The sequence below is a fragment of the Anopheles arabiensis genome, chromosome 2 (genome assembly GCF_016920715.1).
Source record: "Anopheles arabiensis isolate DONGOLA chromosome 2, AaraD3, whole genome shotgun sequence".
In the NCBI taxonomy this organism is placed as follows: domain Eukaryota; kingdom Metazoa; phylum Arthropoda; class Insecta; order Diptera; family Culicidae; genus Anopheles; species Anopheles arabiensis.
This window is the reverse complement of record NC_053517.1, coordinates 51,252,130-51,269,098: the sequence shown is the minus strand read 5'-3', so window position 1 is coordinate 51,269,098 and position 16,969 is coordinate 51,252,130. Positions and strand designations below refer to the sequence as shown.

General features: G+C 38.6%; 2 protein-coding genes across 2 annotated transcripts; both read right to left on the bottom strand.

Annotated features, from left to right (window-relative positions):
- Positions 1–783: 783 nt before the first annotated feature.
- LOC120897457 lies at positions 784–1,894 on the bottom strand. Its single transcript, XM_040302380.1, has 4 exons — positions 1,722–1,894; positions 1,375–1,577; positions 1,042–1,219; positions 784–956 (listed from the first exon to the last, which is right to left on the bottom strand). The coding sequence occupies exons 1-4, from the start codon at positions 1,837–1,839 to the stop codon at positions 910–912; spliced, it is 546 nt and encodes a 181-aa protein (XP_040158314.1). The 5' UTR covers positions 1,840–1,894; the 3' UTR covers positions 784–909.
- A 1,254-nt stretch (positions 1,895–3,148) lies between these two features.
- LOC120908341 lies at positions 3,149–13,659 on the bottom strand. Its single transcript, XM_040319253.1, has 8 exons — positions 13,451–13,659; positions 11,927–12,158; positions 11,671–11,807; positions 11,304–11,599; positions 9,449–9,467; positions 3,864–4,095; positions 3,658–3,794; positions 3,149–3,559 (listed from the first exon to the last, which is right to left on the bottom strand). Exons 1-8 carry the CDS (start codon positions 13,515–13,517, stop codon positions 3,249–3,251), a joined length of 1,431 nt encoding a protein of 476 aa, XP_040175187.1. The 5' UTR covers positions 13,518–13,659; the 3' UTR covers positions 3,149–3,248.
- Between the last annotated feature and the right edge of the window lie 3,310 nt (positions 13,660–16,969).

The window sequence follows — 16,969 nt, the reverse complement described above, 5'->3', positions numbered from 1 at the left end:
AGTCTAATACAATAGTTACATTTGACCACGTCTTTAGACGATTACAATCAATTTCTCAAGCAACTTTTATCTCCACTATAAAGGTGTTGCTAATGTAGCTAATTACAAAAGCAGTGAACTGGTAAGGTTCAATGGTGAGCAAGCTATCGGTCAGGAGGGCAAACGTGCATAGAGGTCATGATGGAATGGACTTACATGGGTCGAATGGACGGTTAAACAGTATTGGACATACATTTCACGAACATCAATACGAACGTCGTACAACTATTTGTTCAATTCAGTCTTTATTTACAGATATTTATTTACAATTCGTAAAGAATCTGTACGTTTTAACACTCGCAAAGTGTTGGTTACAAATGAAGGGAAAATTCTCAGCTCGCTCACACGAACGGATAGACTTACGTTGCAACGACGGGTATGCAAACTTGTTATACATTAAATTCACTCCATACTAACACTTCGATTCCTCATGATACTGGCGTTCTCGGCCGGATCGGTCGTACTGTCTGCTGTTAGATTGTGATGAATTGTTTCTATAGCCTTCGTCCCGACCGGACTGGTGATTATTTCTACGATATCTGTCATTATTGTATGGCTGATGTCTTGCATCGCGCCTATTAAAATGGCCACCTCCTCTCCCTCTTCCACCCCTGTCATTGAAACGTCTTTCTCCTCGCCAACCTCCTCCTCCGCCACCACGGCGATTGTTCCACGGATATACTATTGGCGGCGGTTTCGAGGGACGCTGACAGTGCGCCATAAATTCTTCGTCCAAATCCGTAAACCGATGTGCAAACTCATTGTCGCACTCCTCAATGAACGCCTGTTCCTCTGGCGAAAGGATGTTGATGTGTCTCTTGGGGTCAACCATGGTTGTGACTTGCGTTTCCTTCCTTTCGGTTATATATGTCAATTATCGCGCAGTGCTTTTTCTTTCATAAGCAGCGAGTTCACGACTGGAAGGCAAGTCGAACGTAATCGAATTAGTAATGGAGATTACAGTGGCAATAAAAAATCGCAGCAGAGTGTAGACCAACTTACATCCTTCTGTGATGATGTTCTGAAAGATGATTGCGTAGAAACCCGCCTCCGAAGGGAAACTTTGCTCTGCCGTGGCGCTCTCGACGGGTTCGAACATCCACCCGAGCAGTGTATGACACTTGGGGCACACGCAAACCTTCCACGCGTAGCCAGGGAACCAGGTCGACTTGATTGTCCACTGTAGGGTGTAGAATAGGAAAATAGATCGATAATTCCACGGGCATGAAAGCACACTGCGACATGCTGTATTTATGTATGTATGTATGTGTGTGTGTATATGTGTGTCTGTGTCTTTGCTTGGTGCATGTGTGTGCCAAACCAAACGTTCCTTACCGGGTGGACCTTTGCGCAGGAGGCTTGCTTTACGAGAAAGATGTGAAACCGAATTCCGAGAGGATTCTGCACTTCCTGTATTAGCACGGAACGTGTTTCCGTGAAAGAGTGATTTGTCGCGCTAAGCGCTAGTGGGGTGTATTTGTCGAAGGCTAGATTCGCTACGCTGACATCATTTCCGCAGGTACGACATATAAAAAAGTCTGCAACAAGAGAGTGCAAAAGAAAAGTGAAGGGTTTTAGCAGTAGTGCCGGCAGACCAGTGGGCTGCAAAAGATGCCTCCCAGCGCAAGGCACTGCCACTTCCCCGAGCGCAAAATGATACGTTCGCCGCGAATGGCGCTTACCTTCAATCACGGTTTCTTCCTCAGTATTCTCTTCGGCAGGATAGCCACGCACAAATAGCAAAACTATTAAAAAGATGAAAGAAATTCGCATCAATTTATGCTTTTGATTGCACTTCATTGGATGGCATTTCAGAACGGGAATTCTGCGGAAAAGAAAAGTCGAAAACAACTGTAGCGATGGGCGATTTTACGGTCGACCGTCTGACACTTGTACGGATGGGATGGGAATGGATTGGTTCAGTCGGAACATGCAGTTCCGGAGTAGAGATTTGAAAACATCAGTTTTGTTCGAAATAGTTATTTAGTACAATTGACTTTGCATTCCTACAGTTCGGAATGTAGACAAATATTTGTTTGGTGAAGTTTTGTTATGTTTGTGACAATAAGCAGAATGTTTTTAATACCATTTCAGATCACCAAATTTGAATGCAGTGATGTCATTTAATTTTGATTTGTTGGCAGTTTAATTTTTACTTTGATAATATGCATAAGTAATTGGACACAAGCAGCAAACATGCTTAAAAGATTGTGATGATAAAAGAGAAGTTATTAGTGCATTAATGATACTTTTTTTTTACAACTATTTCATTTATTGTAATTTTATGGTTTTTGGCAGTTAAATTTTTACTTTGATAATATGCAAAAGTAATTGGACACAAGTAGCATACATGATTAAAAAATTACGATTATGAAAAAAGAAGTAATTGTATGGATACATTTTCTTTTGCAAAATCAAGCAACTTAGTACCACTAGTTAAAGCGATTAAAAAAAGTGTTGAACAATCAACGATGCCAAAAAAATACTTACTTGCTTTTAATTAGAACGTTTTTTAGTAAACGTTGTTATCGTAAGTAAACGTAAAGTAAAATTTAATCACGAAAATTGTGATATGAGCTCGATAATTTTTTATAAGGAAGTTCAATGTAATTTAATAAGTTTGTCATCGTATAAATAGTGATTTCCTGGTAGTTATACTTCATTCTAACAATGTTATGTGCTGTAAAAGAGTACATATCATAAATAAATAAAAAAAATCATCACACCTTTAATTTGATTGTCATAATTTATGATCTAATCAAGTTGTTTGAATTAAAAATGAAAAAAAAGTTAATATTAATTTTGAAGACGTATTCTTCACAAAAAAAGTGATACAAATCTACTCGATTGGAGTTGACCAATAAACCATATTATCCAGGATTGGTTGTAATGACACTTACTGGATAATTAATTATGATTCTTAAGATTATTGATTATACATTTTTTTAGTTCAAACTGTTAGCTGTATAAAATTTATCATTTTAATTGTTATAAATATTCAAATATAAATTTGAATTTCGGATGGCTTTTAGCTGTATTAAAATCGCAAACAGACTGCTCAAATGTGTTCTCAAACTGTGAAGCTCTGTCATATGAATACATCAGGTAGTAACGTTTCATCTTGATTGCCTACCAGCAGTCAAGAAAACTAGTTTATTGTACAACATCACAAAACAGTTACTTACATTTAAGAATAGTCGCTATCGCCATTAGGCATTTGGTAAGAATAGCTCTTCATAAGGAACGTTTTCAAAAACATTCGTTATAATAGCACGGAAGATTTTCGTGAAAGCTCCGATGATGGCGGGCTTTAGCTCCTTCAGGATGTCCTCCCAATTGTCGTTCAGGAACTGGTTCATATTGTCACCCAGTGCCTTATCACCGTTGAACAAGTTCGTCAGATGCATGTAGAAGCGAGTGGTATCGAACGTAGCCTTAATTTTGTTCATCTGGTAGTACTCTTTACCATTCGCTCGCTTTTCTAGCGCGCCGTTCCACTTCATCAGAAAATCGCAGTTCACTGCAGGGGTGGGTTGTAATGAAACAGGGAATTAGAAAAAAAATGTCTTGCACAGCGAGAAGGTTGTCACATTGATTCAACTATGAAGATCATCTTACCCATTGTCATGTTGCTGGTACCCTCACCCTGGATAGGTAAAATAAGGACTTTTCCTTTAATCTTGTAACTGCCAACAAGTGATGCAACTGGAAGTCGTAGGTTCATCTCCATCACGTTGGGAGTTTCGGTGAAACCTCTGCAGATGAAATAGAAACGATTCTGTAAGAATATGACAAGCTGGATTATACAATGAACTTGGTCTTACTTTGCTTTTTTCACTGCAACGTCCTTAAAACCGGTGATGTCAACATTTTTAAAATTTAACACTATGTTAACCGGCCCTGTACCCTGCACAATGTCCATCTCATCGATGCGCAATGGATCCAGGGATGCGAGACCCAGTGCCGGAACGCCGCCTTGGAACTTGTGGAATGTATTAGTTATGGCTTGCACGACGCACGGCTCATCGCCCGTCTTACACTGACTGTATGAAGCAGCTGTAAACGATAGATATAATATTGATTTTAATAACACTGAAGTGCAGCTCTCACTTCTCACAGCAATTTGCAATCGAAAAATTCCTTTAGAAAATAGATTGTACACCATTTTAAAGGTCCCTTTTGCCTTTCACTGTGCGAACTGATCATACCGTTGACTTATCATACCGATTGATAAACTAATCGTAGCCATTCTAATGATCATTACGGCAAGCTTCTATAAAAAAATGTGTATACGATTCATTAACAGTTCCTCGGTGTATTTGTTATTGCATCGTTACGTCATCAATTTGTTGCGGAAGAAACAGCAAAAAGCCGGTTTTTATAGGAAGTACAACATTAATAAATGTAACCGGTCTTCACAACTCACGTGCCCTTAAAAGAAGATGTTTCGTTTTCGATTTGTTGGTTGTTTTGGAAGCGGTATTGATTTCGATCGTATCGATTATGATCTCCGATCAATGGAGCGAATGCTTTTAATACATGACACGTTTACATACATGTGCACTAGTAGCCTTAATCTTAGCTCTAATAATTTCAACCGATATCAGATCGTTATTCAATGTTGCATCGATTTGTACAAGCGCTTGATCTCGAACACGAACGAAATATCGAACGGAATCGTTTAAACTCGAACGGAATACCACGAACACGAATTTTGTATTGTAATCACAGTATGTACTTTAGCCGGTCGACTACGGTTCACTGTTTTTAACAAGGGTGCAAGAATACATACGTAATTTGATTCCACTGCCTAAAGCCACCAATCCCTCCAGAAGCACAAACATCACCAATCGATTCATGATGGTTGAACGTCGAGACACTGTGATCGATACTAGCGGATACTATTTTTCTTCCCACAGTTGTGCCTTTAAGCGGTGCTGCTGTGGTGCGTCGTTGGCGCGGCGGTCTAAGTGAAGCTCTAGAAGCTGGCCCATCAGCGCTGGTCTTATATATGAAAACGCGTGAGCGCGCGCGCGCGAAGGCTACTGTTTGTCGTTGTTTTCTATTTGTCGTCCGCGGTAGGCACTCCTTCCCCCACCCGGGGCCGGTTTGCCGATCGTCTGTAGCATGCTGGATGATCGGTGCCGGGATCGGTTCTTACGCTGCCATTAACGCCAGCCAACAACAACGCGTTTGTACGTCATAGCCGGCGGAACTGGTTGTGATGATCTTTACTGCGCTGGGCGAGACGAGACACGCCCGAGACGACGCGCGCCCTGCTCAGGCTTAACCTATCGCGAGTACCGATAGAAACACACAGCTAAAATTGCAAACAATGGCCACACATAAGCCCATAGAAAAGTGAACGAACAGGCATCGCTGTGCGTTGTTGGCTACGTCCTGGAAAGCGAGAACAGTCTAATAACAGGATAGGCAGAACCTTATTTGCACACCTAACCTCGAAGGTGACTTATCGTGGGTTTTTTGTATATGTGTGTGTGTTGTGCTGTTGCAATTGAGTTGTTAAATGCCGGCAGCCTGTAAAACTACAATCTCCAATTATCAAATGGCCAAACTCCAAAGATTGAAACTAATCTGACAGTTCACGTGTGAATGCCTGGTCTGATTGTTCCTTTAAATTTTATGCAAACAAAGGTGCTTCTTCAAATAGTGCCGTGCGGTTTGCTGACAAAAGCTTTACAAATATTGAACATGAAAGATCCCCACCATTCCGGGACGTTCCCGAAGTTTAGCGTAATTTTATGTAATGTTGGAAATTCCCAATAACTGCTTTTTAAAAGAAACAAGCTTCCCTTTGTCATACATGTCGCGGTGAGAAGAAAATGCTTGTTGCTCCAATATCAAATGTATGTAAAATTAGTCCGAGCACACGTACGCCGGGATAATTGTGGCATCGGATAAGTGGTATTGCCTCCCCGAAGTGATAACCGTTATTAAATCTAAGATAGGCAAATGGACGAGAAATGTAAAAAAAGAAGCCCGTACAGTGTAGAAATCTGCCATTAACTTAACGAACCGAAGGTTCGTGACTTATGCGTCATGTGGCACATGTGAGATGCGACACGTTCTCCCAGTTCTACCTCAACTCTCTATACGAACAGTCCTACCAATGGATGAATCGATGAACGGCCAGACGCGGAGACAGCGTGTTGGTGATCCATCCACGACCAGGGACATAAAAGGTTAATGAAAAATAGTCCCCTTCAAGCGAACGGTCACTACTGTCCGCGTGGCACGCTCTATACTTTAACAGTTTTCTATTTGTTTTCATCACTTTGATCGGGCCACGGGATGTGTTTGACCGGATGCGTTCGGGAAGATTTGAGGTTCATCCATAAACGTGTCAGGTTGAAACGTTCGTGTTCCTTTTAAACTCGTACCCGGTGTGCACGGTAAGAAAGTAATTGGGTGTGCTCCTAACTATGGCAGGTAATCTGGAGAGTAGCGGAACGATCTGTGCGCTGCAATGACTATAATTGTTCAGGTTGTTAACATTCGTTTGTCGAGCTAAACAGGAAATGGTGCACACACGGCGCACACTGAGAAGATGCCTTTCGGTCAGTAGATAAAAAACAACAGATACCGCCTAATGAAGCCATGTTGCTAAGGGGCTGTTGGGTGGTTAATGTTAAAGGTGAAAAGGTTGTTAAATACAGAAAAAATGATGCTACAATCCACGTGTTCGTCGAACGTTAAGCACTGCAGCTGAAATAGTAGCTTATAGATCGATTTGAATATTGAGCAATTTGTTGTAATATAGAAACTGTAACGAAGATGATTAACAGTATTCCCTTTTACTTCTAGTTCGTTCCACATAAGTATTTAGCACATTATAAGAAAATGTACTCGTAATTGAGTATATATATTTTTAATGAAAATTATCTGAAAAATGAAATAGTGACTATGCTTACCAACTCTCCTAATCTATTTTAGTAATATTTTTAGAATCAGACATAAAAAAGTTGAAAAGTTATCAAAGAAAGGGAGTGAATAAATGTATGAGAGAGCATATAATATATAGGTTTGGTAATAGATTAGATCAAACAAATCATATTGATGCAAAAAAATCACTTGAACTGTGTTTCTATCACATTACGTGAGTATAGATGTGATAGATAAAGTTTATTGGTTTTTGCTATTGATCAAACGTATGGTTCTGACACGTGGTACACTTAATGTATGCATCTGTTGCTTTCTGCCCACTCGTTTGGTACATAAAAGGTAGAAGGTATTTGAATAAGTCAAGGAACAGATTTCTTTAACACTGTCACGGATCAACAGTAGGTAGGACATATCAGGAAACATCTATCTGCACCGTTATGCGGAATTAAATCCGCGAAGCATAACAACATTGCTAGACATTCGTTAAGGTTAACCATAATGCTGATTGAATGAATTACACTCACGGCTACTATTTTTACATGGTTTTACTGAGTATATTGACTCCCATTGGTGAAACCTTGTATTCAAAAGATGTTGTGTTGAACGTAAAGGAAACAATCCCTTTATATCTTGTTACATTCAAATATTGATATCAGATATGATATTTTCTCTGATTTATTATCTTTAACTTAATTATCTTAAATTGATATCGTTAGTAGGCGACTGCTAATTGGATGTGTTTTAACTCGAGTGCTTTTTAACTTAATGTTCGCTAACTGAAGTGATTCTCAGTTTAAAGTAATGTCAAAACATGAAACATCCTAAATCTTACGAAGAGAAATTCTTAGCAAATGTGCACTTTTCTCACAAATTTAACCTCTCAGTTAGCGGTCACCTACTGCAATTAGTTAATAACGATTAAGTTAATTAGCGAATCCCCGGACAAACAAGGTCAGGGAACTGAGCAAGGGAACGTGTTAAAACGTGTGGCAAAAACCATACACATCTTATATGTCTAGATATGCTTCCAGTTTTCCGGATATGTTTAATGTAAAAAGGCCAGCATAATAAATGTAAACTATAGGGTAAATGTACCACTAGTGGTGCAATTTGTAGTGGTACATATGTGCTTAAAAAGATTTAAAGTGTCAGGAAGGTAAATTTATGAATATTTTAACACAGCAATCGGAATATGATTTATCTTCGCAATCACAACCATTTTTACAATTAAATACAATAAATTTACGAAAACATACATATTTTTCTGACTGTTTTGTTGCACCTATAATGGTGCAATGGTTCCTATAGTCGTCGTATAGTGTTCCTATAGTGGTGGTAAACAAATAACAAACCTCAAAACCTGTGTATAAGATGGAACTTAGTTTTGAAGCTGTTTTCATATGAATAGCAAGGATTACTACCATAATATTGAATTCTTACATAATTTGATCGTAAAATAATGTATTAATTTGAGTGTTGAAAATATTGACTAAAGTACTGAATATCACCTGTTGTCAATCTTCACCAGGAAGAGTGTACTTGATTCGAAGTCGATTTTTCACTCAGCCCGATATGCGAATTTTGGATTTTTTTGTTAAATTATTTTCAGGAAATTCATTTCTGTAGCTCATTTTTGAATACAATACGACATGTTAAAAATATCCCGAAAAAAATATAAAATGTGCTGTTTATACTGATTTTCAAAATATAACCACTTCAGGAACACACCTGTTTTGTGTGTTATAATAACACTATGCTAAAAAAAACCCAAAAATGCGAAAATATGGTCAAAAGGCAACGTATTTCATTAAATCAATAACATTTCTTAAAAGTTAAGGTAAACAAAAAAATTCCGTTGTTATGTGGTCACAAATATATGAGTTTTAGTATGAAATCCTAAGGATTTTGGAAAAATGTTGACACATTCCACAAAATAATGGATGTTTCTGTCACTATGTTACGTTTCAACGTTTAAACCCTTTGCAAAAGACCAGATAACATTTCACACTAACATACATAACTTAAATACTTTTAAATTATCATATGAAGCGCATTTTAGTGCAATACCACCACTATTGATATTACCACCACTATAGGTATTTTTATTATTATTCTTTATTCTTATCCAAGAAGAAGAAAAAATATAAAGAGAAGATTGCATCACGTAACACGTGACCACAAAGGAAATATAATAAATATGTGTTTTTTATTGCCTAATAGTGCATAAAACTATTAATAGCGAGAACGATTGTTTATTTTGTTTACTTCTCATGAATTTGGAGGTTGGAGGAACCGGCTTACCGGTAAAAAGTATTTGAATCAGATAAACATTAATACTCAAAAGAGCCGATTGTGATCGATTGTGTTACCAAAACCAACAAAAAATAGTATGATACTACAGAAAAAAATCTATAACGATATTTTCATTATCAGGCAAGACACGGTATACATTACGTCTTGGATATTACTCCAATAAATCTGTGAACAAAACGAAGCCACGACTGACCACTTAGGCCATAATAGAACTATGAACATGCGCAACATAAACAAAGTTGTCAGTTGTGATGGGCATAGAAGGTTTACTTTTGTTTTGTTTAATTGAAGAACTGAATTTTCTTTAGGAGTCTTTTTCATTGCTCTTTAAATAAGATTAATTTGAAATGGTAATGTTATACCATTGGTTTTATTTGATAAATACTTGAGACACCTCTTACAATTCTTATGAATATCCTTTGAGTTTAGATGGTTTCTATCATATGTGCAGAGTGTTCCAACCTGTCGATGATATTTTCTAACATGTTGCAGATGTATAGAATTGAACTAATATCGCCTACTTGCACTAGGTCTAATCTCTAATAAACCGAAACCACCTATTCCTCGGATTTCCTATATTGCTATGGGGTTTTCATTAATGTTTTGAAAAACCAGCTATTGTTAGAATGCCCAGAGACCTTAGCTCTAGTATTGCTGCTCGTTGTAGCATATGTGCTCATTAATGATGCAAAAACGGCCTTTCTAAATCTTTGCTCTAAGGCAGAGATGTCAAACATACGGCTCGCGAAGCCTTTCAGTCCGGACCGCGAAGAGCTTTGGCAGTTATTTGCATGAAACTGAAGTAGATTGTAGAGTAGTAGATTGTTAGACCAGATAGACCAGAAAGGAAAAATGGGTTTACTAATTTTTATCTACTGATGAAGAAGATTTAAATATTCAGTCTCAATAGTTCGATTAACGAAGTGCGAAGTAAGCTACTCATAGTGGCTGTTTTTGGGGAGGTATCCGCGAAGATGGCATGTAGCATGTGTTTTAGTTCTTGTTTGTTGGTGGCTCCCCAAAGTCGGACTCATATTTTCCCATATTTTCATCCATTTTCTGATTTTTTGGCTTTCTGGAAAATTCGGAAACCATAAATCGGAATATCACTTTTTCGCTTCATTGATGAAGGTACTGTTTAGTTAGGCCTCTGCAAAAATCAGGCCGGTATCTTTAAAAAATCACGAAAAACCAAGCATTTAAAAAAGCGTGAATTAATGATACGGCCAACCAGGCCGTCCTTACGAGAAATAAAAAAAAAGCGTGAATTGTATGAGGCCGATTGGAAGTTGTATAGTCTCTTTTGTGGCCTCATAGCTAGCGAATATTTGCCGATATAATGCTAAAACGACGAGTTATTGTTATTAGTCATTCGCGTTGTCAAAATGAAGCATTTGTTCTTCGTGTGGGTGAATGAAATGCATTTTTGTTACCCAGTGGGCAACAAAAAATTGACCCAAAACTTAAAATATCTTAATGATATAGTTTAGAATTTTCTTCACCACAAAACTCCAACCACTAACCTTCCTTTCATTTCATGAAAATATACTATCAAATACCATACATCGATGTTATTCATTCGAAATGCATGAATTTAAAATGCTTCCGCTAGGCTATTGACTCGGTTGGTGTTTCACAGGTAGGTGTGCTGTTCTTATTTAAACTCAAAACTATCAGTTATATATCATACAGCGCTTTATTGACTCTGCAATTTTGGCGATCCTCTGCTTAGTTCGACAAAAACCAACAACAAGTGGCTTTTGATATTTTGATCTAAAAGCTATGTTATTTGGTTTATTTTTTTTTATTCTACTTAATATGATTTTACAGATCTGTAACAAATAATCCAAAACCAACCATTCAATATTGAGTATTTTTCCGATGTGTATGAATGTTGTTTTATGTAAAAAATAATAATATGTTCATAACCAAATCAACTGCACACCTGCTATGTTTGTAGTGTATTGTTTTATTGCACATAATATCATCTTCCAAATGTTTCTTAGTTCTCTAATGTATTTATAGTAGACCCCACTCCCCACTTAAGCGAGATAAAGCTCGTTGTAAGGCACTTTGTTGAAAACGTTGCTAACAACAGCCTGGAAAATCTTTGTAAATGCCGCTGATATCGCAGGCTTCAGTTCCTTTAGGATGTCCTGCCAGTTATCATTCAGGAACACATTCATATTATCGCCGAGCGCCTTATCACCGTTGAACAGGTTCGAAAAGTCCATGTAGAACCGGCTGGTGTCGAAGTGCACCTTAAACTTGTCGACTTGGTAAAATTGTTGGCCACTCTTCTCCACGAGCTTACCGGTCCACTTTAGCGATATATCACAGTTAACTGCAAAAGTTAATTCGATGATTTCGGGCAACCATTGCTATATATGAAGAACCACCAAGAAGAGCACTTACCCATAGTCATATTGGAATTACCTTCACCTTGAATGGGAAGGATCAACACTTTGCCATTAATTCTATAACCTCCGACGAGTGAAGCAACCGGAACGAGAAGGTTCATCTCCATCTTGGTAGGATTAGAAGTGAATCCGCTAAGAATAATTAAGAGAAAAAACGAACATGAAAATAATACCAAAAAAACCTTCACGTTTAGAAGCGTGCTATGTAAAATTTTGCATGATTTGTAATGTCGTATTTAATGGTTTATTACTTGATTTTCTTAATTTGAGCCTCCCGGAATCCACCTAGGTCCACCTTTTTGAAGTTTAGTACGATGTTGATTGGACCATCTCCTTGCACGATGTCCATTTTATCGATGCGCAACGGATCTAGTGGTACCAGCCCAATTTCCGGAACTCCTTTGTGGAAATTCCGGAAGGTGGCAGTGACCGCCTCCAGTAAACAGTTGCCATCCTCCTGTTTGCATCGCGAGAAGGCATTGGCTGTAAAGAAAATTTGTATGCACCGCAATTAGTAACAGCACCCGCTGACTAGTCACCTTTTATCCACGACGAAGATTACTGTCAAACAAGTTGCAAGTATATGGAAATCTAGCACGAGTAATGCCCCAGAAGCATTTAGTAGCTGGCAAGAAATAACGATCAAGAAAACAATTAACAACAGCACGTGGTACAGTTTTAACCGGTCACATGTTTCAATCCCCGCACTTGATGCATAGTCGAATGCTCCTAGCTAGTTTCTAGTATAGAACCTAGCTACAGGCTATTCCATATTGTTTCACTAATGAGAATCATATTATTCAAATCACCTGGCCTTTGCAATGTGGGCTCCGTACGGATCCTGTATGATTGCAAGTGTTGTTAATCGCTGAGAATAAATCGGTTTCATCACGCAAGGTTTGTTGTGAGAGGGGATTGGTTTTGAACGTACCACCTAGAGATCACAACCGAATGACTTGTTTAAAAGTGTAGCTAGCTATTTGCAATATTGTATTTAGCTCGTGCGTAATTATGCTAATTTAAATATTTACTCTCTGTGTATTGCCGAATGTTTGTCTACTAAAAAGAATGCCGTTGCCATGTTTAAACACAAGGCTTTGATCGAACTGCGTGAAATTTTTTCTTTGCATATTAGTGTGACCTATGTTTCACTCCAGCTCTAACGACGTTTGCTGGTAAAATTACATTACAAATTATATATAAATGAAAACTAAGACATTTTATTTCTTCCCGAAAGTTTATCTTTTAAATAAATCAAAACTGCTTCTTGTCAGATTTCATTATTCTCTAACGGATAATATCTAGAAGATATGCAGTGAATCATCCTTATTTAATCGATTACATGGCACATGGAGAGTATGCAGAACTAATTTGGCTAAAGCAAACAGTGGCCAAAGGTGACTTCTACATTTGTACTGCTATCTTGCTTAATTTAGTGTTAATGTCCCGTGAACAATACGCACAGACAACTCCGGAGCGTCCAAGGGCACAAACCCAACAGATGCGTCAGGTGCGTTCAAATATTAGCAAAACGAATCAATCGACCTATGGGGCTAGTGCCCTCTTCGTGTGTGTTTTTTTTTTGTTTTTGTTGAACTCCGTAGAGTCGTTTGTGATTCGTGTTTTTATTTTTGCTGTCTTCATACCACCCAAAATATGATGCACCTAACCCCGCCTAACCAACGACACATTATTTTGCTGACGTTAAACGAGAACCGCACAATCCATGCCGTAAAGCGCTTTGCAAACAAATGATTAAAACACCAGATACGTACGGAATTTGGCGGCGGACCCGGTTCCGATAATGGCGACGGTAAGTAGTAGAGCAATTTGCAGCTTCATGTTCACTTCGGCACTGGACGGTAAATGCACTTTACACGCACCGCTAACGCCTAACTTGCAGTGAAGGATTGATCACACGCGAAAGGGCACGCGACTAGTTAGCACCGATCGCACGATACGGACTGGGACACTCCAGTACAGTGCGGGTCTATCTTATATGCGCTACCATGCGAACTCGCCGCAACTCCGCGAATCAATCGAGATTGGCCGATAAAACAAAGGCGTAAAGCGTAAATGGCGTGGTGGTGGAATAAACAAAGCTAAAAAAACCAAACCGAAAGTCAATAAAACAAATCACCAACACCACTAAATGCGGGACCACATTTTTGCGTGCTGTGCTGCGTTATAGTACGTTACTAACACCATTGCTTCCCATTCATTAGTGGTGCCGCGCGCATCAGGATAAGCATGTACGATGGAGCAGGGCAGCGTGTGCGAATGAAGTGAACCGAATCGGCAGAACAGATTTGTCAAGTGTTTGCTTTATGCTGGAGCAGCGGCCTGATATGTGTAGGTGCCGGGCAGTAAGGTATGCTTCGCCTTCTCGCTGTCGCTAAAGTCGTTCGTAGCGCTAGCTTCCACTAGACAGCCGGTGGAGAGGTTGGCCTTCCCTTTCCAGCGTGATGATTACCGTTGGAAGCCACGGTATCTACCGTGAACTGGTCTCGATAGCGGCGGAGCAGGGTGGATAGGTGAACGATGTTTGATCTTCTCGCCATATCATACCCATACCGGAAGAATCTGGTTAACCGGTAGCCGGAGAGGGGTTGTCCATCGCACCATCGCAGCATCGAGCTGTACGTTGAACTTGAACTTGAGACTACTGTTATACTATTGGGGTAGACAGAATAAGGATCCGATTGGTATTGGTGATTACAGTTGTAGCTAGGATCTAAGAATACCTACTCAGTGTTTGATGCATTAAATACGCGTTTGATGCATGTTTCAGATGAGTGCAGTGACCGTAGTAATACAGTGTCCTATCTCAAGATCAGTTCAATGTTAACTTCTAAAAAATTGCATTAATTAATTAATCCCACTATACGCTGATACTAATGGTTCATTTGATCGTGTGGTTCACGTATGTGATGCACCTAAGCATATGATGCGTACACTTTTACATGGAAATGAGATTCACCACCCTCCGCGAAGTTGATGCGGAACTCAAACGGCAAAACGAGTTTCACTAATGATGTCGCTTGATAAATGAATTTCGTCGAGGCGCCGAGCCGTACCATTGCGGACCACCACCGGTCGTTAAACTGAAAGGGTTGTCCTTGACATTGGGACGGACACTCACAAGCTTTGGGTTTCGTTAGAGGTTGCCGTGACCTACAGACTGTTGACCGATTATTTTTGGTTAGTAGTAGGACGATATCATCATATTGGTGCAGAAAACAATCGCCCCATTTTAGTGGAACCGTAAAGCCGTAAAGATTCGTTAATATTCGCCTAAAAGTTAGAGATTATTTTGGAAAAAAGGAAGTAACAAATCCAAAAACACAACAGTCCGCTGAATTGGCGAGGAATCACAACAACAGATACAAAGTAAACGGTTCAAGTTCAATGGCCGGTTGTTTGTTAACATCATCTTTGTTGAATGGAATGTACGCATCATGTTATGCTTTTTGTGTGATGTAACATCTGGTAAATACAGCGCATGCAACGCAATAAGAACCAGTACAATGCATTTAGCAAATATGTAAATGCACGTTCAATCGGTTGGGTGGGAAATTTCCACCGAGTTACAGACGTTTAAATTTTTTCATACAAAGCAGTAGCGCGCATAGTTGGGTTATTAAAATCCTCATCTAATGATCGACATTTACAACGTCCAATAGATTAAACACTGGGAGGGGAACATGGATGCCATAGTGAGTTCGAGTATGGCGATGATTAGCATAAATTTACGTGCGTACAAGCGTATTATAAGGTTCGTAATAGTACGTAACCGGTTTAGTGTTAAGAGGAACCGGGTCGTTGAGATGTTTGAATTATGAAGCAGAGGAACGAATTCTTCCAGAATATCAGAAGAGTTCCTCTACTGAGCCGAGACGGTTGAAGTGCAATCGATACGCTTTGGGATTTTTTTGGCATTTTTTAAGTGTTTGTTTTGTCTGAACCAGTAGGAGTGTGCTCAAAATAGTTGTGAAAAATGCAAATCGTCATTGTTTTGGTGGCCTTGATCGTTATGTTTGTTTTGTTTTTTGTTTTGTATCGCCCACAACTTAGTATTAGATCATACTGTGTTTTTCATGTTGTTCAAGAGTTTAGGGGGGGGGGTCTATTTAAATTCTAGTCTATTTACATTAATATAGCCTATTTACTAATCGCCACTGGCTGGACGAGCAATTTGCTTTATACTTTTCTAATAGTAGATCAGCATATTGTATTATTTTTATTATATTTGTTCTTAGGTGAATGTCACTAGTACTATGCAAAAGTGGTAAATGAAAGATTCGTTTAAGAAATTTGTTTTGGAACACATGGATTTTCTTTAAGTGTGTATAGGCACTTTTTCCAAACTGGGTATGCATATATGCATATATAGGCCGATTAACATTCTTCACATTTTCGAAATGATATTAGAGTTATTAGTGAGAAATCTATTGATGATACACACATGATGTATTCAATCCCCAGCAATCTGGATACAGACAGGGACATTCCTGTGAAAGGGCACTAAATCTACTCTTGTCAAAATGGAAATGTTTTTTAGAGCAAAAGCACGAAGTTTTGGCAGTATCTTTGGATTTCAAACGTGCATTTGAAACTATATCAAGACCCTTATTACTGGAAACTTTAAACAAATTTGGTATTCTGGTGGTATTATTTAGGAGTTGAGGCACAATGGTTCGCAATTTATCTTGAGGGAAGAACACAAACGAAAGCCTTTATGAATAGTGTATCAGATCCGCTGGAAAACACACTTGAAGTTCCGCAAGGAAGTGTCTTGGGGCTGATTTTATTTTATTTTGTTCATTAACGACATGAAAATAAAATGTTGCGTGCTTGTGAAATCAATTTATTCGCTGACGATACAGTTTTATTCTTTGCTATGCGTGAGGTTCTACCTGCTTCACCCTTATAAACATCGACTTAAATGCCTTAGATGGCTGGTTAAAGCATACAAAATTGGCTTTAAACGTAAAGAAGACAAAATAAATACCGCTCTCAATTTGTATTTTTTTTATTCAGTAGGGACGGCTTTGCCGTATTGCTTAAACTCAATTTGTATTAATCAAGGAAAAAAAAAAAGAACAAGTATCTGAAAATGAATATCTGAAATTATTTAGGGTCAACAAAATAAGACATATATGAAAGCTATTTAGCAATACCCAAAAATAGTCGTTGATTACAAAAAAAAAAACTTTTTTAACATTTCCACTTCATAAGCTCTACCTAGGGTAGTCCAGTGGTCTATTCGCTCCTACAACGCTAGACTGAATAGA